Here is a 24,533-nt window from a genome sequence, read left to right on the forward strand (position 1 = left end):
AGAGTGGCTGAAAATTAAAAACGAACAAATAAAAAAACCCTCCCAACAAACATAAGTCCATGACCTGAAGGCATCACTGGTGAATTCTACCAAATGTTCAAAGATAAGACTTAATATCCATCCTTTTCAACTCTTCCAAAAAGTTGAAAAGGGGGGATACTTCCAAACTCCTCTTATGAGGCCATCATTATCCTGATACCAAAACCAGAGAAGGATGCCCCCCCCCACACACACTTGCAGGCCAGTATCACTGATGAACACTGATGTAAAAAATTGCAATAAAATATCAGAGTAAATTCAACAACACATCAAAATGGTAATTTACCTTGATCAAGAGGGATTTATTCCTGTGATGCAGGGGTGGTTCAATATCCACAAATCAATCAACTGATAATCCACATTAACAAAATGAAGGATAAAAATCGTGTTGATCATCTCAATAGATACAGAAAAAGCATTTGACAAAATTCAACATCTATTCCTGATAAAAACTCTCAACAACATGGGTATAGAGGAAATTTACCTAAACATAACGAAGCTTATGTATGACAAACCCACAGCTAACAACATACTCTTGTTCCTGAGAATGGGAACAAGACAAAGATGCCCACTCTTGCCACTTTTATTCAATGAATATTAGAAGTCTAACCCACAGCAATTAGGCAAGAAGAAGAAAAGGCATCCAAATTAGAAAGGAAGAATAAAACAGTTGCTATTTACAGATGACATACTATATATAGAAAACCCAAAAGACTCCACCAAAAACTGTTAGAACTAATAAATGAATTTAGTGAAGTACTAGGATACAAAATCAACATACAGAAATCTTCAGGCTTTTATAAGCTAATAAATTATCAGACAAATGAAGAAAACAGCTCTGTTTATAATTGCATCAAAAAGAATACCTACAATAAATTTAACCAAGGAGACAAAAGACCTATACTCTGAAAACTATTAAGACACTAATGAACAAAATTGAAAAAGAGACAAATAAATGGGAAGATATTCTGTGCTCATGGATTGGAGGAATTCGTATCATTAAAATGTCCATACTACCCAAAGCAATCTACAGAGTCAGTGCAATCCCTATCAAAATTCCAGTGGCATTTTTCGCAGAACTAGAACAAATAATTCTAAAAGACCTCAAATAGCCAAGGCAATCTTGAGAAAGAAGAACAAAGCTGGAGATCTCAAGATCCCTGATTTCAAACTAAAGTATAAAGTTATAGTAAAACAGCATAGTAGTGGCATAAAAATAGACACACAGAACAGTGGAACAGAATTGAAAGCCCGGATTGAAACCCATGCATATACAGACAGGAAATTTATGACAAAGGAGCCAAGAACATACAATGGAGAAAGGACATTCCCTTCAATAAATGGTGTTGGGAAAACTGGACAGCCACATGCAAAAGAATGAAACTAGATCACTGTCTTACACCATACACAAAAGGCAACTCAAAATGGATTAAAGACTTGAATATAAGACCTGAAACATAAAATTCCTAGAAGAAAACAGGTGGTAGCCTCCTCAGTGTGTGTGTGTGTAGGATCTGATTCCAAAGTCAAGAGAAACAAAAGCACAAATAAACAGAAGGGATTACATCAAACTGAAAAGCTTCTGCACAGTGAAAGGAATTGTCATCAAAATGAAAATGCAGCCCTACTAAGGAGGAGAAGATTTTTGTAAATCCTATATTGGATAAGGGGTTAATATCTAAAATATGTAAAGAACTCCTACAACTCAACAACAAAAAGCCAAACATGAAAGATGAAAGAAAATGGGCAGAGGATCTGAATAGACATACAGTATTTCTGAAGAGGGCATGTAGATGGCCAACCAGCTCATGAAAAGATGTTCAACATCACTCATTACTAGGGCATGCAAATCAAAACCAAAATAAGGTATAATCTCACACCGGTCGTACTATTATCAAAAAGGCAGCAAGTATTGGAGAGGTTGTAAAGATAAGGAAATCCTTGTATGCTGTTCATGGTAATGTAAATTAGCGCAGCCACTATAGAAAGCAGTATGGAGATTCTTCAGAAAATTAAGAATTGAACTACCATATGATCCAGCTGTTCCACTTCTGGGGATTTAGCTTAAGAATGTAAAAACTTTGATTCAAAAAGATATATGCACCCCTATGTTTACTGCAGTATTATTTACAATAACCAAGATAATGGAACAAGCCAATGTCCATCAATAGATGGATAAAGTAGATGTGGTACACACACACACACACACGCACAGACACACACACACACACTGGAATACTACTTGGCCACAGAAAAGAATGAAAGCTTGCCATTTGCAACAACATGGATGGACCTTGAAGATATTATGCTAAGTGAGATGGGCCAGATGGGGAAGGACAGATACCATGCGATTTCACTCACGTGGAATCTGAAATAAAAAACACAAACTTACAGAAACAGAGAACATATCAGTAGTTACCAGAGGGGGTGGGGGTAGGGGAATGGGTGAAGGAGGTCAAATGTATGGTGATGGTTGGTAATGAGACTTTTGGTGGTGGTCACTGTGTGGTGCATTCAGATGTAGAACTGTAATGTTTTACACCTGAGACTTATGTTATATACCAATTTTACCTCGGGTTAAAAAAATGTTATTATACTCTCAGGTCCTAGATATGGAGAGCATACCATACAGAGGTTTATTGAGGGTTTCTTATTGGGATTTCTGCAGGAAAGGCAGGAGGGTAAGTAGCTTAGAATCGGACAGTTTAAATAATTCTGGTGGGCTTTGGGTTATAAGCATGGACTCCAGCTGAACGGTACCTGGTCCTGGCATGACTGAGGCACAGGGATATACAAAATACGAATGCGATACCAGCTATCACCGTGTTTCCTGGGAGCCTGTTCTTTCTGGCCTTGAGTGGGAGCCCACTCCTGTACTTTCTTAGTTTAGACTATATTTCCGAGCCAAGAGGAAAGGAAAAGTCGAGAAGATGCTGGAGGAGTCCGTGTTCTATTCTACAGGTGTCAGCTTCTTTGAGTGCTAACTCTGCTAGAAACCCTTTCTCAGCCCCCGTGGATTCTTGGTCCCATTGCCAGGTATCATTTGTCCCAGGGAGTGTCCAGTGAGGCGGGCCTCCTGCTTGTTACGGCCCCAGGACCCTGTAGAACTGATAGAGGGAGAAGTAGTTGTCTCCAGGGATGAGGACACCTTCTCTCGGGGGCAACTCCGTCATGCTTCTATCAACAGCTAGAGGTTTCTATTTGTTAGTTGAACCACAGTTGACATATGGCATCAGGTTTCATGTGTACAGTGTAAGGATTTGCTATTTGTATACATGGTGAAATGATCACGGTAAGTCTAGTTAATATCCATCACGGCACACAGTTACCAAAAAAATATTTTTTTCTTGCAATGAGACCCTTCAGGATCTATTCTCTTAGCAGCTGTGAAACATGCAGCACAGTGTTAACTATGGTGGCCCTGCTGTGCATTATGTCTCAGGGCTTACTGATTTCATAACTGTAACTTTAGACTCCCTTCGCCTTTTCCCCCCGATCCCACTCAACCCCCAGTCTGTTCTCTGTGTCTGTCAGTTCATGGTTTTTAGGGCTTTTTGCTTGGTTTTTAGCTTCCACAAATGAATGAACCAGAGGTTTCTTAGGAAATTTTTAAAATAATTTTTAAATTTTATTTATTTTGAAAGAGAGAGTGCACAAGCAGGGGAGGGACAGAGAGAGAGAGAGAGAGAGAGGGAGAGAGAATCCCAAGCAGACTCAGCACTGTTATCCATCATAGAGCCCGATGCAGGGCTCTAACCCACAAACCATGAAATCATGACCTCAGCTGAAATTAAGAGACCCTTAACTGACTGAGCCACCCAGGTGCCCCTCTTTGAAGAAATCTTAATGGTCTCTTATTCCCTGGACACTGTAAATGCTATGGAGCTAGTGGAGAAGAAGGGGAGAACCTAGCATTTTTCTTTAGAAAAACGTTTGTTTTGTTCTAGAAATTTTTGGAAAATTAATTTGCCCGTGTTTAAAATGGTTTCAGAGCCCTTTGCTGCTTTCATGATTCCATAGGGGCGCCCCCTTGACTCTAAATAGCCAAGGTGATATTTGTATCGACCTAGAAATAAGGTGTAAGCTCAGTCAAAGCTGAGAGAAGTTCTGAGTAGCACAGAGTCTTATGAAGTAGATAGGTATGACTTAAATGTGCTGTAAGTCACTAGTTTAAAAAATGGAATCTATTGTGGATATCCAGAGGGTGGATGTGGTTCAGAGTAATGCTTTTTTAAGGGTTTGAGTCCGAGGTAAACAAAACATCTCAGGCTTGAGGGCTGGAAGGTGGAAAAGGCAAAGATGGGCTAAGACATTCCAAGTTTAATATGTATGCATTTAAAGTATGGTAGGCTGGGGTGCCTGGTAGGTCAGGGCACCTGGGTGGCTCAGTCAGTTGAGCATCCGACTTCAGCTCAGGCCATAATCTCGCAGTTCATGGGTTCAAGCCTCACATTGGGCTCTGCTGTCAGCACAGAGCCCACTTCAGATCCTCTGTCCTCTTCTCTCTCTGCTCCTCCTCTGTGCTCGCTCTCTCAAACAATAAACATTAAAAAAATAACAAAGTATGGCAGGTTGCAGTGTCCCCTTGCTTATGTCCCCACTGGCTTGTGGATGGAATGCTGAGGCTGAGATTTCCTGTGGTCTGATGCCCTAGCCTGTGGGGCTCTGGTTGAGTAAAGGTTATGGAGAAGGGAGTGTCTGATCCTGTGTTTGCATGCCATAGGGGAGGGCTGCCTGGGTGGCTCAGCCGGTTAAGCATCTGACTCTTGGTTTCAGCTCAGGTCGTGATGTCACGGTTCGTGAGGTCAAGCCCCACGTCGGGCTCCACACTGAGTGTGGAGCCTGCTTGGGCTTCTCTCTCCTTCCCTCTCCCTCTGCTTTTCTCTCCCCCCGCCCCTGCTTCTCTCTCTCGAAATGCAAAAACAAACTTTTAAAAGATGCCAAAGGGAAGTGCGGTGTCTATGGTGGCCTTAGCCCCTCACCATCTTCTCGAAGAGTGCACTTGGCCCGTATCTGTAGGACCTGCGGCCGTCTGTCCCGACAGGGAGCTCCTTCCAGGTTTCTGGAGGACACCTGTGGTTGTGCAATGCACGCACCTGTGCCCTTTCGTGCCTCCTCACAGTGACCCCCAGGATCCTGAGAGCCATGGCAGAGCGCCAGTCGGAATTCACACATTTCAGACGGATCCGAATCGCCATGGGGACCTGGAACGTGAACGGAGGAAAGCAGTTCAGGAGCAACCTCCTCGGGACGGCAGAGCTGGCCGACTGGCTGCTGGACTCCCCCAAGCTCTCGGGCCTGGCAGGGTCCCCAGGTGAGTGCGTGCAGCTGTCGCGACCACGAGGGCCTCGGTTTGACCTTTTCCGCAGCCGGTGCCTCCTGAGAATTGGTATTTGGTGCTCTCACTCCCGAGAAAGGTTAGAAAGTGCTGTGGTCTAACTTTCTAGAACACACCTGGCCAATTATTTGATGCCTTCCCTTTTCCGCGTGTTTGGAAGCGCTGTCGAAGTGGGGAGTCTCTCTCTTCACATACAGAGATTTTGCAGTTGTGGGTCTCGCTCACTAGAACCTTCTTGTCGTGAGGAGGAGCACGTGGCTCCTGGAGCCACACTGCCGTCGGAAGCTGGGCCAGAGCCAGGCACACGGGTCGTGTTGCTGCTGACCAAGCACGTGTGTCGCAGCCTTCTCCCCAGCCACCTGTGTCTGCATATCCGCTCTAAGCAGTTGCAAAAGAATTTGTGTGCCCTTTAGGAATACAATAATCCCAAGTTGGGCCCCTCACCTTGTGTCTTACATCATGCAAGGGAGTATTGGATGGCCTCAGAATTGCAGGGTTGGGAGAATCAATGATTTTCTGCAGTCAGCATTTATGCGGAGGCCTGGCTCTTTCAGGCTTCCTTGGATTCTGCAAGGGATCCGTGATCCGGTTCTCTGTGGACGTGTAAGAGCCTCTCATTCTCCACAGCAGCCCTGAGAGGTGCCTGGAGCCCACCCCCCCCCCCCCCGCCACCATCACGTGCACGGTCGGCACCCCGCTTGCTGCCTCGAGGTGCAGGAGAGCTGGAGCGCACAGTTCGGGGGTCCTGGGATTCTTGTGTCAGTGGGGACCGTTCAGAATGCCCACCGGAGTAGGCCCCATAAGTGCTGCAGACATTAGAGAGAACTTCCCTCCCCCTTTTCGAAAAATGGCTCTTTGTTTGCCGGCCGGGTGGGTGGGGACAGCAAGCTGTTGTCACTTTGCGGGGCATATTATTGGGACACAGGCTCAGCAGCGCCCCCTAACCGGAAAAACTCACCGGGTTCAGGAGGGAGGAGGTGCTGTGGTGACTGTCGCCAGCAGATCAGAGGAATTGGGTTGTTTTTCTTTAAACAAAGAAGAGAAGCTCTAAGCCAGTCAAGCTTGAAGTTTCCAAGCTGCCCTGTGAGGCCAACAGGGAAAGAAGTGGACAGCCTGGCCTTTCCCGATGGCGTCAGGGAGCACAGGGTGTCCCTTTGTGCAGCGCTTTGAACCACAGCCTGAAATGATGGCTCAGGAGCCGAGTGGCCGAAGGTGGCAGGGGGGCACTGGAGAGATGTGGCAGGGGTCGTGTTAAAGCCTCAGCTTCCCTGTTAACAGGGACCCAGAGAGAACGGATGAGCAGCACCATGGCTGGCTGTGTGCCCTGTAGAGTGCATTTCGGTAGCAGACCTCAGCCGTCACCACCTAGAGCTGGACAGGGTTTTCCGTGCTTCGACCACCGAGATGACAGTCCCCTGGGGCAGGAAGGGCCACATCAGTCAGTCATAACCGGCAAGGCTGGGCCCAGCACTGTGAAAAGTACTGAGGGACACAGGCAAGTGTGAGACAGTGACGTCCCCACATGCCTTTGGGCCTGATGCACGTGTTGGTCACCGGGAAGGAAGGGAGACGGACAAGATGGTGCCATTACCACCTGCCAGGTGGAGTGGGTAGTTCACCCGTGCCATCTGATGGATGCTTCACAACTCCTTGTGAGATGGTGGTTACTGTCCCTTCTGCAAAGAAAGGAACAGAGGTCTGGAGGGGTCAGTGACATGCCCCAGGATGTAGACAGGGAAAGGCCACGTGCACAGCAGGACGTGAGGGAAGGTGGGACTCCACACGAAGCTTCACTGAGTCATCGGGACGCATGCACCCGGACCCGGGGCACACCTGGGCTCAAAGAGGCAAACGCGGTGCCCCGCGAGTTTGCTCACCTGCAAGTTTGCCTTGTTGCGTCTGATTGTCCTTCACCTCCGGCCTTTCCCCCCCAGATGATGACAGCCCAGCTGACATATTTGCCGTGGGGTTTGAAGAGATGGTGGAACTGAGCGCAGGGAATATCGTCAATGCCAGGTGAGCATCCAGGCACAAGGCGTGCAGGCGGCACCCTGAAACTCACCCGAGGCTTTCCTGAGCCAGGGACCTGGCTAGGAGCGGGGTTCTGGGCCATCCTGCTTTGGCGTCCGCTAACCTGGGACCCTGGATGTGTAGATACTTGGGATTGTATTCCTTCTCCACACACAGATGTGTACCTCTGGTTCCTCTTTCTTTGCAAATTAAGGAAATAGAAGGGCAGCGTGGTATTGCTGTATATTCTCAGCCGTGTGTGGAGGCTGAGTCATGCTGTGAGCTGGCATGTGGGCACCTGGAAGGTGTGGGCTGAGGGCCAGGCTGGAAGGGTGCTGACTCACCTTTCCTGGGGTAGGTGAGAAGGGTAAGTGCAGGGAGACGGTGTTTCTGTTCCCTCCACCGGATGCAAAGGAAAGAAAACCACTGTATTAATGTTTTCTGTAAGGTCAACTGGACTTTTTCTTTGTTGGTTTTATTTCAAGGACTTTTCTGAACAAATAATAAAACCTGGTCTGTGCAGCTCTAATGAGCGAGGTACTGCATTGGGTTTTAGGTGGAGGGGGTGGGGTGAGACGTGTGCTGTGATGTGTATGGTACAACCAGAAATACACAGATAGTCCATGGCAGGAGTTGAGGCAGGGAACTAACATGGGAGTGGGGACAGCATGACACCAGTTGTACAAAAAGAATAAACTAAGGGCTGGAGGAGTTTGTGGGTAGGAGGGCCCATCTCCAGCAGACGGTAGAGTGTTTCTTTCTCTTCCAGTACCACCAACAGGAAGATGTGGGGTGAGCAGCTCCAGAAAGCCATCTCACGCTCTCATAGGTACATTCTCTTGACTTCGGCACAGCTGGTGGGCGTCTGTCTGTATATCTTTGTACGTCCATACCATGTCCCATTCATCAGGTAAGAACATTGAGTTAATGAACGTCTGGGGGACACGGGGTTGTTGGTCTCGGTGTTTTGTTCGGACTTCCTCCCCCTCCCCCCTCCTGCACCAGGTTCGGGACTTGCCATTATTCTAAATCAATGTAGCAAACCCCCCAAGGAAAAACTGGGCTGAATAGAATATTGTCTGGTGACTAAAAAGCCACAGTGGGAACCTTCCAGGTCAGGAAGCTGAGCTCTTTCAGAAAGAGTGATTATTGTCTCCCAAACTCAGTTTTGTGCAAGGAAAGGGATTTTTTGTTGAAGTTTTAGACAGGAAGCCTCTGACCAAGAGCTGAGTAAACCATCAGGAAATGCCAGCTCTTTACAAGAGTTCTAAATAAGACATGTGGGCAGAAAGGCTCTCCCACTGTCACCCCATTGCAATGTCCCTAAAGTGACAGCTTTGTAAATGTCAGGAAGAGAACACTTAAGAAATGGGTGTCCTCTTAGGAAAATGTGAGTGTGCATGTGTGTGTATATGTGTGTGCACGCATGTATACATGTGTGGTGTGTGTGTGCATGCATGTGTACATGTGTGCGTGTGTATTGTAAGGTTTGGGAGGAACTCACCTTTTCCCTCGATGACTCATAACCTCCCATTGCTACCGGGTCTCGCCCACGTCCATAGCATTCCCTCCAGTCTTTCTCACCGCCCCTGCCGGGCTGAACCTTTCCTGCTACCTGGGTGAACACCTCTGTGTATTTAGAGGAGAGGAGGCGTGCCCGTGGCAGAGCTTGGAGAGCAAGACTGGGCTCTGTGCCCATAATCCCCTTCTATGATGCTCAGAAAATCTTTAAGTCCGTGTCCCCCTGACTGTTCATTCTGGCAGTCGGGCAGTGTCCAAAGTGAGTGGGTAAAAGTCAGTGAAGGGACAGGGTAGAGGTTAGAGATGAACCACGAGAGAGGGCGGTGCTGGGGAGCTCCAGATTTCCCAGATGCCGCCCAGGGTCCCCAGCCTCTCCTTCAGCCTTAGCTTGTTTAGCTCCTATGCTTCTTGGCCACCTTGTCCGCTGATTGCTGGTCCCAGGGAGCAGGGGAGACCTCTGTGTGCCTCAGTCTACAGTCCCGTGGACCCACACACTCACTTGTAGGAATTGCAGGCTGGCATTCGAATGCGAGCTGGAGTCTGCATGGAAACCGCCTACCCAGCCGGGCACAAATAACTGGATGTTTCCTGTTTCTTAACATGCGTGGATTACCTGACTGCAGCACCCGTGCTTTGCCGGAAGGCTGCGGGTGTGGGCCGGGGGTGGGGAAGCCGGTGCTGCTTCGCAGGCATAGAAGCAGAAAGCGGGGATGGAAGCGACAGCTTCATGAGTGGTTCTGTGAGCGCAGGGCGCTTGAGAGTTGGGGCTGTGGAGACGGTCCTCCAGGCCTCCCAGGAGGCAGCCGTCAGCAGGGAGAGGAGAGTGTGGCGCGCTGGGCACCCCATGGCCTGGCCGCTGACGATGTGATTAAACAGATTCTGAGCCACAAGCCCCAGGCTGCCGCCCCGCTCTTCTCTGGAGCAAAGCGGGTTTCCGCTTGTCCTTCTTAACCGCTAAGGAGCCGCCACCCGTGTGCATTCTGTGTTCCAGAGACGTGGCGATTGACACGGTGAAGACGGGCATGGGAGGAAAGGCGGGGAACAAGGGTGCCGTGGGCATCCGCTTCCAGTTCCACAGCACCAGCCTCTGCTTCGTGTGCAGCCACCTGACGGCCGGGCAGGCCCAGGTGAAGGAGAGGAACGACGACTACAGGGAGATCACCCAGAAGCTCAGTTTCCCCATGGTGAGCAACGTGCCGTGGGTGGATGGCGGCCCAGAATGTGACAGGGACGCGTGTGCTGGCTCGCTGCTCGGCGCAGCCCCACGCGTGGTTTTCTGAGCTGCCCGTATAGGCCGGGCATCAGAGGTGCGACTGCTGGAGGGTCCCTGCCCTTGGGGGCTCAGCGCTGGGGGAGGGGAGATGAGCTGGGATGGCACAACAGAGGTGAGCCCAGGGGGTCTGGAGTGTTCTATGCCCCACACCGAGTCCTTATGCACTTACACGTTTTCGTTGCATCCCTGTGTGTTTTCCGATTTTCTCACTTGTGGTCCGTGCTCCGTCCAAGTTGGTGGAGAACAACTGAATCCAAACAGTGTGAGACGTGGTTTTCTTTAGATCTGTGGTCTTCAGATATGTATTCTGTTGCAGCTAAGAACGCCCGTTTTTTTACTTTTAATTTTTAAAAAAATGTTTATTTATTTATTTTGAGAGAGAGAGAGACACTGTGAGAGCAGGAAAGGGGCAGAGAGAGAGTGAGAGAATCCCAAGCAGGGCCTGTGAGGTGAGCGCAGAGCCCCATGCGGGGCTTGATCCCACAGACTGTGAGATCGTGACCTGAGCCAAAATCAAGTCGGACGCCCAACCGACTGAGCCACCCAGGCGCCCCAAACTCCCGGTTTTTGAATCTGTGGATTCCTGACTAAGGAGCCCTGGATCCTTCCACCTGGTCTCCAGGTTGCGGATAATATGCGCCATGCTGCCCTCTGGTGGTGGCAGGGGTTTCCATCCCAAAGCCAGCGGATCTTCTTTTCAAATTCAGATTTGAATGTTCTCTTTCCTGTATAAACATGAGTGCCTGCACACCTTCAGCCTGGTGCAAACCACCGGTTTCCCAGCAGTGAGGGGAGGCCAACTCTTTTCACCACATGTTCTGCCAGTGTCTGTGACACTGTTGGCTGGGTCACAGAGCTCCAGAGTGTGAGAGCAAATAGATCCCATAAAACTGACATCCTGTTTACTGGGCTGCATAGGCTCTCCAAGCAAAAACTCTTTTATTTTCATCAGTGAGTGCTGTAGTCTTTGCTGTAGTTTTTGTTTCTTGGATCAAAAAAGAAATTTACAACGTGTAGTCTTCTAATTTACGTAGGACATTATGCGTGTTTTCTCTGTGTGTCTCTTCATTTAAAAAAAAAAAAAAAAAAAAAAGGTCCAACCAGGGGCGCCTGGGTGGCTCAGTCAGTTACGCATCTGACTTCAGCTCAGGTTGTGCTCTCATACTCCATGAGTGCGAGCCCCGCATCAGGCTCTGTGCTGACAGCTCAGAGCCTGGAGCCTGCTTCGGATTCTGTGTCTCCCTCTCTCTCTGCTCCTCCCCTGCTCATGGTCTGTCTCTCTCTGTCTCTCTCTCTCAAAAATAAACATTAAAAAAAAATAGTCCAACCCTTCTCACTTAAAGTGCTGTTTTGAAATAGTAAACTTTAGACATATTCAAAGGGCTCAAAACGAGCCTTTTTTTTCAACAACAGAAAATTGCGGATGCCGATCAGTTAATGCTCTACACCTGTGCTGCCCGGCAGACTAGGCTCTAGCCACAAGCGAGTATTTTAATTTAAAATCCCTTGGTTACACTGGCCACATTTCTTGATGGCCACTCACTGGCTGCTTGTGACTGGCTGCCTGTGGCCAGCTGCTCCCGTTCTGGACGGCACAGATGGAGAACATTTCCATCACTGCCGAAGTTCTGTTGGACAGCAGCGCTCTACACATTTATTTGGTTGTGATCGTTTTAATCCTCCGCCCAGATTACTGTCGTGGTTTGCAGGGAGTGGGGGTATAGCAGAAACAGATTCTGGAGTTAGGCAGATCTGAGTTCAAATGTTGCATTTATTGTGCATTAGTGGTGTAACTTCAGCAAGCTTTTTGAACTTTCTTTTTTAATCTAAAAGAGAGCCCATAGTGCGTGCTGCCCAGGGTTGCCGTGAGGGCAGTGCCCTGGGACACAGCGCAGTGCTTATGGATGGGTGGTAGGGGCGATGCATAGTGGCCACTGTCATTGTCTTTGGTGATTCATGGCAGGGAGAGAAGACGAGGATCAGTGCTCTCCAGAGCTGTGCTGGTGGACCTCGGGCTCAGGGTGGGCTGGACCAGGACGGGGGCGGGGGGGAGGCGGGGGCGCGGGGGGCGAGGGCTGAGAATGGAGCAGAGGGTCACAGGATGAAAATGGACAAAATCCATGACGTTTTACAAAGTTGCACATTCTGAGCATTTTCGCTTATTTTCTTATGCCTGATCCTCCTAACTCTGAATGTTTGGGGCCACTCTTCTTCGGGTGTGTAGACATAACGAAGGCAGGAACACAGCCAGTCACGGAGCTGGGGTGGGCGCAGCGAAGGACGAAGTCATGCTTCCCCAGTTAGAGCTGAGCTTTCTCCAAACCATTCAAAAACATAATCATTTTAAGCAAAGTACGCCACGTAGGGGCGCCTGGGTGGCTCAGTCTCTTGATATCAGCTCAGGTCACGATCTCATAGTTCATCAGGTTGAGCCCTGAGTTGGGCTCTGGGCTGACAGGCAGGATCCTGCTTGGGATTCTCTCCCTCGTGCTCTGCCCCTCCCCTGTGTTCGTTCTTGCTCACTGTCTCTCTCAAAATAAATAAATAAACTAAAAAAAAAAAAGAATAAGCTACGCAAAAGCCCCTCAGTAAGTGTATGGGATTAATAAAAGACGAGATGCTCTATTACGAGACATTTGTTTTAAGTAACATTTTAAGAAACAGCGCATCTGTGTATTATCTGCATGGTGAATTTTTCTCCCATCGCCCACCTTCTTTGCAAGATGGGCCAGGATGACTGTGATTTTGTTTACGACAGGGAAGAAACATCTTCTCTCACGATTACGTGTTTTGGTGCGGCGATTTCAACTACCGTATCGATCTCACTTACGAAGAAGTCTTCTATTTTGTCAAACGCCAAGACTGGAAGAAACTTCTGGAATTTGATCAGCTCCAGCTGCAGAAATCAAGTGGAAAAGTAAGTTGTGCTCTTAAAATATGCCTTAGCATATTTTACTATGGAGTAGCATCTAAGTGTCTACACTGGCGTGCGGTAAATTAAGCTCCATGAGTGAGTGGATTTAACAGTGATTCTGATGCTAAGATGTGTGGCGTGTGAAGTTAAACATGAGCGTCCATTCACACCCACTGCCTGGTCCTCTTCCAACGAGCTGTGCTCAGGGTCTGTGTGTCCGCTCGGGGAGGGAGCAGCCGCCCCCCTGCAGGAGACTGGCGGGCACACAGGCCAGCCACAGGAGCAGTGGCAGCGGAAGCCCCTCCTCCAACACCAGAGCCCGTGCTCTGCAGTTAGAGGTGGGCTTGCTGTCCCTCGTCCTTCACACAAACTGAGCCCTCAGTCCTCTGTGTCCCCCCAGGGAGTAAGTAGTCGCGCTCGGCGGGAATCAGAACGGCTTCGAAGGGCCCCGTGTCAGCAGCAAGCACAGTGCTGGGTGGGGATGGAGAATGCTGATGTAGACAAGCCCACCCAGCTCGTACCCCATGCCAGCCTTGTAGGATGATAGTTCTGTTTCTCATTGGTGAACACACTAATGAATTATAACTGTATTTAATATACTTTATATACCAATTTGTGTGGGTAATCCTCAAGACCGTCCTATAAATTATGTTATTATACCCATTTTATAGACAAGAAAACTGAGGCCAAGGTCAAATGAGTCCAAGGTCACACGGTCAGTACACAGAGCCATGATGCAGTCCAAGATTGTCAAACTACAGAGCTCATGTTTGTCCCGCCAAATGACCCGTGTGCAGTTTTTTAGTGACTCCTCAGGCAATGACATGATAGGAAAGATTCAGGTATAGGATCTGTCCTCAGTTCTTGCAGGTCACACTGGCCAGCTTCCCGATGACCCAGCTGATCTTCTCCAATGCATACTGTTTGCTCATGTTGGTATCTGGTAGCTTTGTGGCAGGCTGGGCCGAGAGGGCAGGTGCACAGCCATATTCCGTCTACCTTTTGAAAACGCAGCTGGTAAAATGTGTGGTGAGAGGGATTCAGGTGTCTCTTGCGGCAAGAGACAGGCATTTTTTGACTCTGTGCACTCCCCACTCAACCCTGCCAGGGCTGTGGATTGCTAAGGGAGGCCAGATGGAAAAGTAACCACGCCATACATCTCTGCAACAGTTTCTTCTCTCTGCCTCCTACCAGTGTTGTCCACACCCTTCCACAGATGCACTGAGCGAATTAGTACAGGCCGTTCTAGGGTCTTCTCACGGCACTGCGGCTGGATCCGGAGCTAAACCGAAAGAGAGTTCAGTCTCAGTTCTGTGCTTCTGTTGACCCGGTTCATTCAGTTAGCAAATATCTATGGAGACCTTGATAGCAATGGCCGGGCATCGTACTAGGTCTGGGACTGTGCGGATGGGGCACCTGTGAGCCTCGCCGCCTGCCTTCCGCGGTCTCCCGGGAACTGGCAAGCGGACAGTGGTACATCGGGTACTTGAGGTGGGTGGGAGATCCTGTGTGGTGTGTAAGTCAGTACAATGAGTAATCATCACTCTCTTGCTAATTAAATAGCACCCATACGTTCGGTTTGAAACATATTTGCAAATACAGCGTAGATCCTGTGTCTTTTAAGGAAGAGAGCCCTTTGGTATGTGCTTTTTTATTTTTTTTGTTTTTACATACGACACACAGAATCTAGGAGAACGAAGGTGGTCTTGGTCTTTTCTCCCAATAGATTTTTAAAGACTTTCATGAAGGCACCATTAATTTTGGACCTACTTACAAGTATGACGTTGGCTCGGCCGCCTACGACACAAGTGACAAATGCCGCACCCCTGCCTGGACAGACAGGGTCCTGTGGTGGAGGAAGAGGCACCCTTTTGACAGAACAGGTGCGTGGGACGTGTGCACCTTCAGAGCCGGTAGAGGGGGAATGGTCGACAACCACAGAGGGCAAGTCAGTCACAGTGATGCAGCACAGCGTTCTTTGCTATAAACAACAACTTTCTTGGTAACCCGAAGCTACAGGAGATTCGTTCCAGTTGTTGGCCCCTAAGCTTTGGAAGTTGTGCTTTGGGGAGCTCCCCTTTGGCTCTCCCCATCCCTGCATCACGGCTGTCCCCGCACACCACCCCGTCTGCCTTCTGTCCTGGGGGGGGGGGGGCGAACAGGAGAGAAGTCAGTGTCCAGTGTCTGTACCTCACCCACAACATGCAGTACATCTGGCCCCTTTTGTTCAACCAAACTCTTACCTGCTTAAAGCTCCAATTCCAAATAGGACATGAGTCTGACACAGGGAAGGAGGGTTTTTTTCCTCAATTAGTTTTCCAGTATGTTTCCAGTATGTTTCCAGTATGTTAGAAGTATTAGCAATGGCCAGCTGGGAAGGGCGGCTCATTTAGAACACCTGTACCTAAAACAGCCCGGCTTTTCTGGCAAGATGGATGCAGAGATTTCAAAGCCAGGAAATCGCACTGTTCAGATCGCTCTGTGGGTGTCTGTGACCTCCCCAGGGTACCGAGAGGCAGGGACCCCGTCATGGTCTTAGTCTCTGCTTCTCCTGTACGAAGGGCTGCAGACGCCCTGTGTTCCTGTGGCCTCTGGGGTGGAAAGCCCACAGCCGCCACTGAGTGTGTCCACTGGGGAGGAAGTAGGCAGCACTGGGCGACCTACGTGGATTACCTGCCCCAGACCCCAGAGCCGCCTTGGCGTGGTTTCCGGCCCAGTGGGTTAGAGGGAACGAGTCTGAGACTGGGTGGTCTGTGACGTAGACCCCCATGGCCCAGGCTCCTCAGTCGGCTTTTCCGTATGTTGACACAATCGTGTGTTGTGTGTGGGTCTCTTGATCGTAATCCCTGCGAGTAGCCGGAGATCTCAACCTGCTAGACAACGACATAGACGCGGACAGCACGGTCAGACATTCCTGGTCTCCTGGAGCCCTCAAGTATTACGGCCGAGCGGAACTGCAAGCATCCGATCACAGGTACGGTCCTGGATGCCGCGGGGACTTTTGTGCTGGCAAAAGCAGCGTCCGGTGCTCCCCGCGGACAACGGGTGTGCCATCCCCTTCAGAATGCGGGTGTGCAGGCATGTGGAATTCAGTAAACAACAAAGAAGAGTGTGACAGATCGCCCTGTACCCACCATCAAGAAATAATCACTGTTATTAGTGTTTTGTCATTGCTCATATCACAACTGACGTCATTTATGAAAATTTCAAAGATGCGGCCTATGGTACTTTGTCGTTTAAATTCCCATAAATGATGTCATTGTGCAACTTGCTTTTTTGGTCACTTAGTGTCTTTGAGATACAGTCAGGTCGATGTTACAGATCTGGCTCATTCACTTGTAATTGCCGTCCAGTGTTCCACTAAATGTATCCATGGAAGTTACCCATTCACCTACTGGGGACGTGTTTTTCCTAATATCATTACAAATGGCCTTAGGGTTGGTTTTTTTTTTTTTTTAATTTTTTTTTTAAATGTCCGTTTATTTCTGAGAGAGAGAGCACAAGCTGGGGAGGGGCAGAGAGAGGGGGAGACAGAGGATTCAAAGCAGGCTTTGTGCTGAGAGCACAGAACCTGATGCGGGACTCGAACCCACCAACTGTGAGATCCCAACCTGAGCCGGAGTCGGATGCTCGACAGACTGAGCTACCCAGGCGCCCCATGCCGTAGGGTTTTTAAGTGTTGGATTCTGAGTTCTTAAATGCTCTGAGCAGTTGGTTTGGCCATTAAGTGTGGAACACAGCAGCCGGGTCGGTCAGCTCGGTGTGCCCTGAGACCAGTCTCCTAGAACGTCTGCAAAGAGACAGAGGAGGGCATTTGAGGGTGTGAACAGGAAGGGTTTGATCGTCCCACAGCTGCTACCAAACTTGCCTGTCAGTTTCAGCTTCTACAAGGAAGGATATTAGGAGACAGAGTTGCTGGTGAAGTCAGTCAGCCGTTAAGTCTAAATCTTTAGTTATTCTAAATTCTCGAGAAACCTGTTGTTGCAAATACGTGCCCAGAAATGAGCCCCGGGAAATCTCCAGATATGGGACTTCCAGGTGTGCTAGTTCAGTGAGTGTCTTTAGAAGCAGTTCATCGAACTATATTTGCTGAGCAGGGCCCTGTATGCTAGGCCCTGTTCCTGGCACTGAGGATTAGCAGTGAACAAAACAGACAAGACCACATTCTCACGGAATTGTCTAGTGAGGACAGACAGCTAGTAAACCAGTGTAAGTGCTGTGAAAGGAAAAATAGTAATGGCAAGAGTCAGACAAGGGGTTGGTGCTCTTTTAAACCCAGTGTTCAGGGAAGGCCTTTCAGATATGATGACCATGGAGCCAAGGCCTGAAAGACGTGAGAGTGTGAGCCATGGGGGTGTCGGGGGGAGAGCATTCCAGGGTGAGGAGCAAGGCAGCGAACGTTCAGGAATCCAGAGAATAGGGGTGGCGTAGAAAGAGTGGAGGAAGTCCTAGGAGATGGGCAAGAAACGTAGACCACGTGGAACCCCACAGGCCGCAGAAAGACGTTGGGTTTTACTCGAGCTGAGGAATGGAGTCATCTGACGAGGTGTTGACGGGATCAGCTGAAGAGAGTCCAGTGGGGCCAGGGAAGAAGCTAATGCAGCAGGCGGGGGAAGAAACAGTGCCAGTCTTGGACCAGGTGGTCTTGGGTCCCCGTGGCAAGACGTGTCTGGGTTCTGGATGGATGTTGAAAGTGGCGCCCACGGGGTTGGGTGGCATGCATGTGCATGGGGGACGATTTGAGGAGGACCCCAGGGTTTGGCCTAAGCAACCGCAAGGATGGAGTAGCCTCCACTCAGCCGGGATGCTGGGAGGTACAGATCTGGACATAATGGTTTCAGATGCGTCTTAGACTTTTATTGATTTTTCTAATTATAAAAGCAGAGTATCTCCCTTATTGACGGTTGGGGGAAACCTACATAAACAAGCAAAGCCTCCATAGTTCTGTGTCTGCAGTGGTTTGTCATGTGTTGGCTGCGTTTTCCAGGCATGTTAGAAGATTTTACACCAAAATGTTCACCTGTGCGTGGTGTATGTTCACGTGTAGACGTGCTTTCAAGTATTTAAATGCGTATAAGAACATTGGGATTATGTTAGGCAGACTTACCATTTTGCTTTCTAACTTATTACATTAATATTTTTTAATTAAACTTTTTCTCTTGAGGGCACCTGGGTGGCTCAGTTGGTTAAGTGTCCAACTTTGATTTTAGCTCAGGTCATGATCTCGCCATTGTGAGATCCAGCCCCAGGGTCAGGCTCTGCACTGACAGTGTGGAGTCTGCTTGGGATTCTCTCTCTCCCTCTCTCTCTGCCCGTTCCCCCCAACTCGTGCACTCACTCGCGCTGTCTCTCAAAATAATAAACGTTGAAAAGAGTATTAGGAAAAATGTAATTAAAAAAATCTTTTATTTTGAGGTAACTATAGATTATAATTCCTCTGTAAGGAATAATACAGAGACCCCGTGTACCCTTCTCCCGGTGCCCACGGTGAGAAGATACTGTCGCTCTGGAGCACGGTGTCGTGACCAGGATGGTGACACTGACACGGTCCAGATGCAGAATGTCTCCATCACCACAGGGATGCCTCATGGCGCCTTTTTACAGCCACGCTTGTCTCCCCTGCTTGGCCCCTGTCCACCGCTGCCCTTTTTCCTCCCTTTCCATAATTTTGTTATTTGTTTGTTTGAAGTTGTATTTATTTTGGGAGAGGGAGGAGAGAGCAGGAGAGGGGCAGAGGGAGGGAATCCCAAGCAGCCTCCACACTGTCAGCGCGGAGCCCGACATGGGGTTCCATCTCATGGTGGCGGGATCATGAATGACTTGAGCCGAAATCAAGAGTCGGATACTTAACTGCCTGAGCCACCCACTTTTAGAAAACACTCACTTTGTGCATATTCCTGTGTCAGATTCTTCTCGGTCTTCTTTTTTGTTCCAGAAGCAAAAAAAAAAAGTCTAACAATGGTGCTGTACATCTCGGGGATCATACTGATTATATATCACTTTTGCAGTGTTCCCTGGTTTTAAAGGTCACCACCATATGATCTACGATTTTGTCTTATGTTTTGTTTCCTCTCGATGCTGTATTATATATATATATTTTTAGTAAAGTTTATTTTGAGAGAGAGTGTGCATGCCAGCGGGGGAGGGTCAGTGAGAAAGGGGAGAGGGAGGATCCCAAACGGGCTCCACGCTGTCAGCCCAGAGCCAGACTCAAGGCTCAAACTCACGAACCATGAGTCGATGCCATATTACAAATGTCTTCAATAAGGTTGCATGATCTTCATAATAGAGGATTTTCTACATTTTTGTAAAGAGAGTAAACCCATCCTCCATCACAATTACAATAACAGTTGTTTTGGGGCTCCTGGATGGCTCAGTCGGTTGAGCATCTGACTTCGGCTCTGGTCACGATCTCACAGTCTGTGAGTTCTAGCCCCACGTCAGGCCCTGTGCTGACAGCTCAGAGCCTGGATCCTGCTTTGGATTCTGTGTCTCCCTCTCTCTCTTCCCCTCCCCTGCTCACACTCTCTTTCTCTCAAAAATAAACATTAAAAATAAATCTTTAAAAAACCCTAATTTTTCAAAAAGATTAATAATAACAATTACATTATTTCCTGCCAATCTGTTTTCTTGTGTGTGTCCACTAGACTTCTCCAACATCATTCTTACTAGTTGTATAAGATATTATCATACGGCTGCACCACAACGTGTTTCGCCGTCACGGAACAGTTAGATTATTTCCCCTTTTCCTTTTCCCTCCCATCAACAGTCATGATCAACCTTGTATGTAAATCTTTGTCTGAATCCCTGGTCATTTTCTTAGAACAGAGTCCTAGAATTGAAATTAGTAGGTCAAAAGAGATGAACATTTTTGAGATTCTTCCCATCAGTTGCCAAGTCGCCCTCCAAAAAGCTTGAATCCCTAGCAAAGGGAGAATTCTCACCTCCCACCGTCCTCGGCAGTACTGGTGAAAACCACGTAAAAAATCTTTGCTAGTGGCTGGCGCTGTTTTCTCTAAATCGCCCGTAGGTAAAAACGCCAAGACAACGCTAGGATTGGGCAGAGATAGAATCTGAAACCCTGGGACAGCACAGTGCTGTGCTGGGGCCACACTCACGGGGTGTCGATGTTCCCTGTTGACAGTGGAGCTGTGGGGGCGGGAGCTGCTCAGCTCGCTAACCGGTACCTATCTTCCCTTCACGTCTGACGCAGACCCGTGCTGGCGATCGTGGAGGTGGAAGTGCAAGAAGTCGATGTGGGTGCTCGGGAGAGGGTGTTCCAGGAAGTGTCCTCTTTCCAGGGCCCCCTGGATGCTACCGTCATCGTCAACCTTCAGTCACCAACCGTAGAAGAGAAAAACGAGTTCCCCGAGGATGTGCGCACAGAACTCATGCAGACATTGGGCAATTATGGGACCATTGTTCTTGTCCGGTAAGTACTGCCCTGGCTGGCACGGGGTCCCACGTGCACGTCACATACATGCCAGCCCCGTTGAGTCGCCGTGTTGCACTTGGCATTGACTTGGCTCAACTTTTATTCCAGGGTCAACCAAGGGCAGATGCTGGTGACTTTTGCAGACAGTCACTCAGCTCTCAGCGTCCTGGACGTGGACGGTATGAAGGTGAGTCGTGCGTGGTCAGCTGTGCCGCGGGGGCTGCTTACTCCCCAGGGTTTTCTTGTGCTTTTGCGCGGCCATGGCATCTCCTCACCGTGTCTCTAGATGTGGGCGCTGCATGAGCTAGTACTCTTCCTTCCAGTATCCATTTCTGGTGAGGCATCTGATGTCCATCCCTGGCCGCTTGCAGAATTTGGGAGAAGGAGCAAGTTCTTAAGCGTGGATCCCGCTGAGTCACCGGGTCTGTCTTAGCTCACACCTGCACGTGGGAGAGCGTCACAATCCTTCTCCCCACGTATTTCGGAATATGCCGCGTACAGGTGGTTTCCATTTTGGTAATATCCTGGTTTGATGTTCACATGGAATGAAAAGCCAACGATGATAATTCCACTTTTATTTAGACCATATGTGAGCTGTGCTGATCTTCCCTGAGGTCTAGACCCTCGATTTTTCTTGGTAAAACAGGAAGGTCGGCCTGCTCCTGATGCCCGAGTTTGAGCAAAGAAAAGTTTGAAAGGAAAGAGAGTTCTGACGTCTCCGTTCACTCTCGGCTGGTCGCCCTGTCCTCACAGGTGAAGGGCAGAGCGGTGAAGATCAGACCAAAGACCAAGGACTGGCTGAAGGGTTGGCAGGAGGAGATCATCCGAAAGCGGGATAGCATGGCCTCCATGTCTCCAACCGCCAATTCCTGTTTGCTGGAGGAGAACTTTGACTTCACAAGCTTGGACTATGAGTCAGAGGGTGAGTATGGTCCCTACAAGACTTCTTTGGTGACTGTGGCGAGGCGGGCAGGCCAGACGTTCCGGCAGCCAGCATGAGATTTTCAAGACCCCCTTCTAATGCCCTGTCCGTAAAGGTTACCGAGGGTCCTTGAAGTGCAAGCGTGCTCGCCCACGTGGCAAGCTGGGCAGTGTGCGTGTCTAGGGGTGATGCGGGAACTGGTAGCTGAGACCCACGGCCATCCCGAATTACACTGAAAACAGTGGCTTTGAGGCTGTCAGTGCTGTGGCCTCGGTCCCGTGTCCCGGTGTGAATGGAATCGGGGTCCCGTACCTGCTGACCCGGGCCTGGGGCAGGCGTCCTGATGCTGAGCCACAAGCCCGGATGTTGAAACAGACCCACTGCCGAGAGACTGTGCCAGTCACCCTAATTGTGTGCTGTGACGTTTCCTTCCCCAAGGGGACATTCTTGAAGATGACGAAGACTACTTGGTGGATGAGCTAAGTCAGCCTGTGGTCTCAGATGGTGAGACGGCAGGGGACTACCTTTCCGAAGCCCCCAGCTGCACAGCAGCGGTGCCTGCCGACACATCACCTGCACTCACTAAAAAGACGCGGCACCCGACCTACAAAGGTAGCTTGGCCCTGGCATTGAGTTCGTTCTTTCCCTCAGCAGCAGGGCATTGAACGATGCCACCAATCAAGTGCCCACACCCACGAAAGGGCTAAAACAAACAAACAGGTCATAGCAAGTGATGGAAACTGGGCCCTGGGCCTGTATCCAGCTACCACCACACTGATTTTCTCTAGTGCTTTTTATTTTTATTTTATTTTATTTTATTTTATTTTATTTTATTTTATTTATTTTATTTTTATTTTTATTTTTATTTTTATTTTTTTACAACTGGTACCCTTATAACACACCAGATTCATGTTAATTCCCATTTCCTCTGTATGTTTAAATGGCCACAGCTCTAAACTGGTTTTACACTTGTAATTTCGTTTCTCCTCTCCAAAACTTTTCCTGTTTCAATCCCGTAAGAGACATAGGCATTTCTTTTTACTGAAGTATAATTGACCGCAAAGAAAGTATAGTTGACAGATGACGTTATATTGGTTTCGGGCGAACAACATGGTGACTCAGTAATTCCGTACATTCCGCAATAGTTGCCACAGTGAGTGCAGTTACCGTCTGTCACTGTGTGTTAAAGCAATGTTATTGACTATATTCCCTATGCTATACTTCTCATCTCTGTGACTGACTTATTTTATAAGCGGAAGTTTGTACCTCTTAATCCCCTTCACCTATTTCGCCCGTTCCCCACCCCCCACCCCCACCGCCGAGTCAATCACTGGTTTCGTAATGTATGAGTCAGTTTCTGGGGGGTTTTCTTTTGCTGTTGTTTGTCTGTTTTGTCTTTTAGATTCCACATATAAGTGAAATCATATGGTATTTGTCTTTCTATGTGTGATTTATTTCACTTAGCGAGATGCTCTCTAGGTCCGTACAGTATCTAGGTCCTGAGTGCTGCTGTGTGGTTACACTTATATAATATGTTATTGCACACTAACACGATAATTAGCATCATTCTGTCATTTTAGACTGAAGCAGAGAGGGACTGGAAGTCCTCCAGATTGAACTGCAAAGCCCTAGGTTATATAGTGTAATGGCCCTTTTGAGTAAGTTTAAAAACCCTCTGGTGTTACGTGAGCTGGGAAGTAGGGTAGTTCATGCTCCAGCCTCAGACTGTCAGGAGTATCACCCACGGCCACAAGTGCCTTCTAGCTGTCGGTCACTGTACCTCCCGCACTGGAGGACCACTGTGCCCGGCGGGTCCAGGACACCTAGCAGGTGTCAGGACCCTGTAAGCTGGGACTGAGAGTACAGAACGGGGTGAAAGTGAATTGAGATGCCTCCCAGGGAAGATAATTTGCCAAGAGAGGTGCAGACACCCCAAAGCCCCAAAGTTGATTAGTAGCCTGCCCGCATTGAACCATCAGAAGCTTTTAAACTTCCAGGCTGCTGAGCCCCATCAAGGAGCTGTGGATTTGGCAGGGGTGGGCTGGGACCCTGGAAATCTGGCATCTCATCAAGCTCCCCGGGTGACTGAGCACACAGCTGGGTTTGGGGTCTGCTGCCCAATACGGAGGCAGCAGACTTTGTCCATGCATCGAGGTGGTTCTATGCACCCCACATCCGGAGGGCTCCTGCCCTGGAGCCAAAGTGGCTGAAGGGATGTGCTCTTCAGACAGGAAATGGTCCCTTTCTTCAGAGGTGGCCGTCATTTAGGAAGCCTCCCAAGGGGAGGGCATGTATGAGCATAAAAGCCTCTTTGAATGAAAAATTAGAGCAGGGGAGCCTGGGAGGCTCAGTCAGTTAAGCGTCCAACTTCAGCTCAGGTCGTGATTCCACAGTTCGAGAATTCAAGCCTCGCGTTGGGCTCTGTGCTGACAGCTCAGAGCCTGGAGCCTCCTTTGGATGTTGTGTCTCCCTCTCTCTCGGCCCCTCTCCTGCTCACGCTCTGTCTCTGTCTCCCAAAAATAAATAAGCATTTAAAAAATTAAAAAAAAAAATTAGAGCAGCATGGCACCTTGTGGGCATCGAGAGGGCCTGTCCTCAACGCTGTGGGTGATCAGGCATTCCCATTAGAAGGAGAAACCCTGCTTCTCCCCAGCACCAACCTCAAACAGCCATGAGTTTGAGCTGTTGGAAATGTGAGGGGTGGAATGTCTAGGCCAAAATGAAGTTAACTGGGCTGTGTTGTAGTGTGGGAAAAAAGATCTGAAAGTGTCCTGAACTTATGTTAATAAATATATATGTAATAAAACCAAAGCAGTCACCTCCTCACGCCCCTCCTAGTCTTCAAAGGTTATTTGCAGGACAAGCCAGGAGGGTGAACGCCTGTGAGGTAGCTGGCGGCGGGCTATGGGACTTGGAACATGACGGGTGAGCAGGGATTCTCCGTACGAGAGCTCGTCACAGGATGGCAGAGAGCGTGGTCAGCTTCCCAAACAGCTGTCCTGTGTTCGAGTGAGGAACTAAAACCGAGGGGCTCTGGTCTTCCGATGGTCTCCTCTACTCTGTGTGAGAGCCTCCTTTGTT

General features: G+C 48.9%; 1 protein-coding gene across 5 annotated transcripts in view; it reads left to right on the forward strand.

Moving 5' to 3' along the window:
• The window catches only part of SYNJ2 (synaptojanin 2), a 104,856-nt gene that overhangs the window by 70,201 nt on the left and 10,122 nt on the right, over positions 1–24,533 (forward strand). For 4 of the 5 annotated variants that reach the window (XM_043593115.1, XM_043593114.1, XM_043593117.1 and 1 more), the window contains 11 exons: positions 5,162–5,353; positions 7,312–7,393; positions 8,157–8,297; positions 9,900–10,092; positions 12,940–13,098; positions 14,822–14,978; positions 15,952–16,069; positions 20,309–20,527; positions 20,639–20,717; positions 21,284–21,452; positions 21,891–22,064. In XM_043593115.1, coding sequence (XP_043449050.1) covers positions 5,162–5,353; positions 7,312–7,393; positions 8,157–8,297; positions 9,900–10,092; positions 12,940–13,098; positions 14,822–14,978; positions 15,952–16,069; positions 20,309–20,527; positions 20,639–20,717; positions 21,284–21,452; positions 21,891–22,064 — 1,683 coding nt within the window. The remainder of the gene's footprint in view (positions 1–5,161; positions 5,354–7,311; positions 7,394–8,156; positions 8,298–9,899; positions 10,093–12,939; positions 13,099–14,821; positions 14,979–15,951; positions 16,070–20,308; positions 20,528–20,638; positions 20,718–21,283; positions 21,453–21,890; positions 22,065–24,533) is intronic. The other variant, XM_043593116.1, reaches the window with a different exon arrangement.

This window comes from Prionailurus bengalensis, chromosome B2 (genome assembly GCF_016509475.1).
Source record: "Prionailurus bengalensis isolate Pbe53 chromosome B2, Fcat_Pben_1.1_paternal_pri, whole genome shotgun sequence".
Classification (NCBI taxonomy): Eukaryota; Metazoa; Chordata; class Mammalia; order Carnivora; family Felidae; genus Prionailurus; species Prionailurus bengalensis.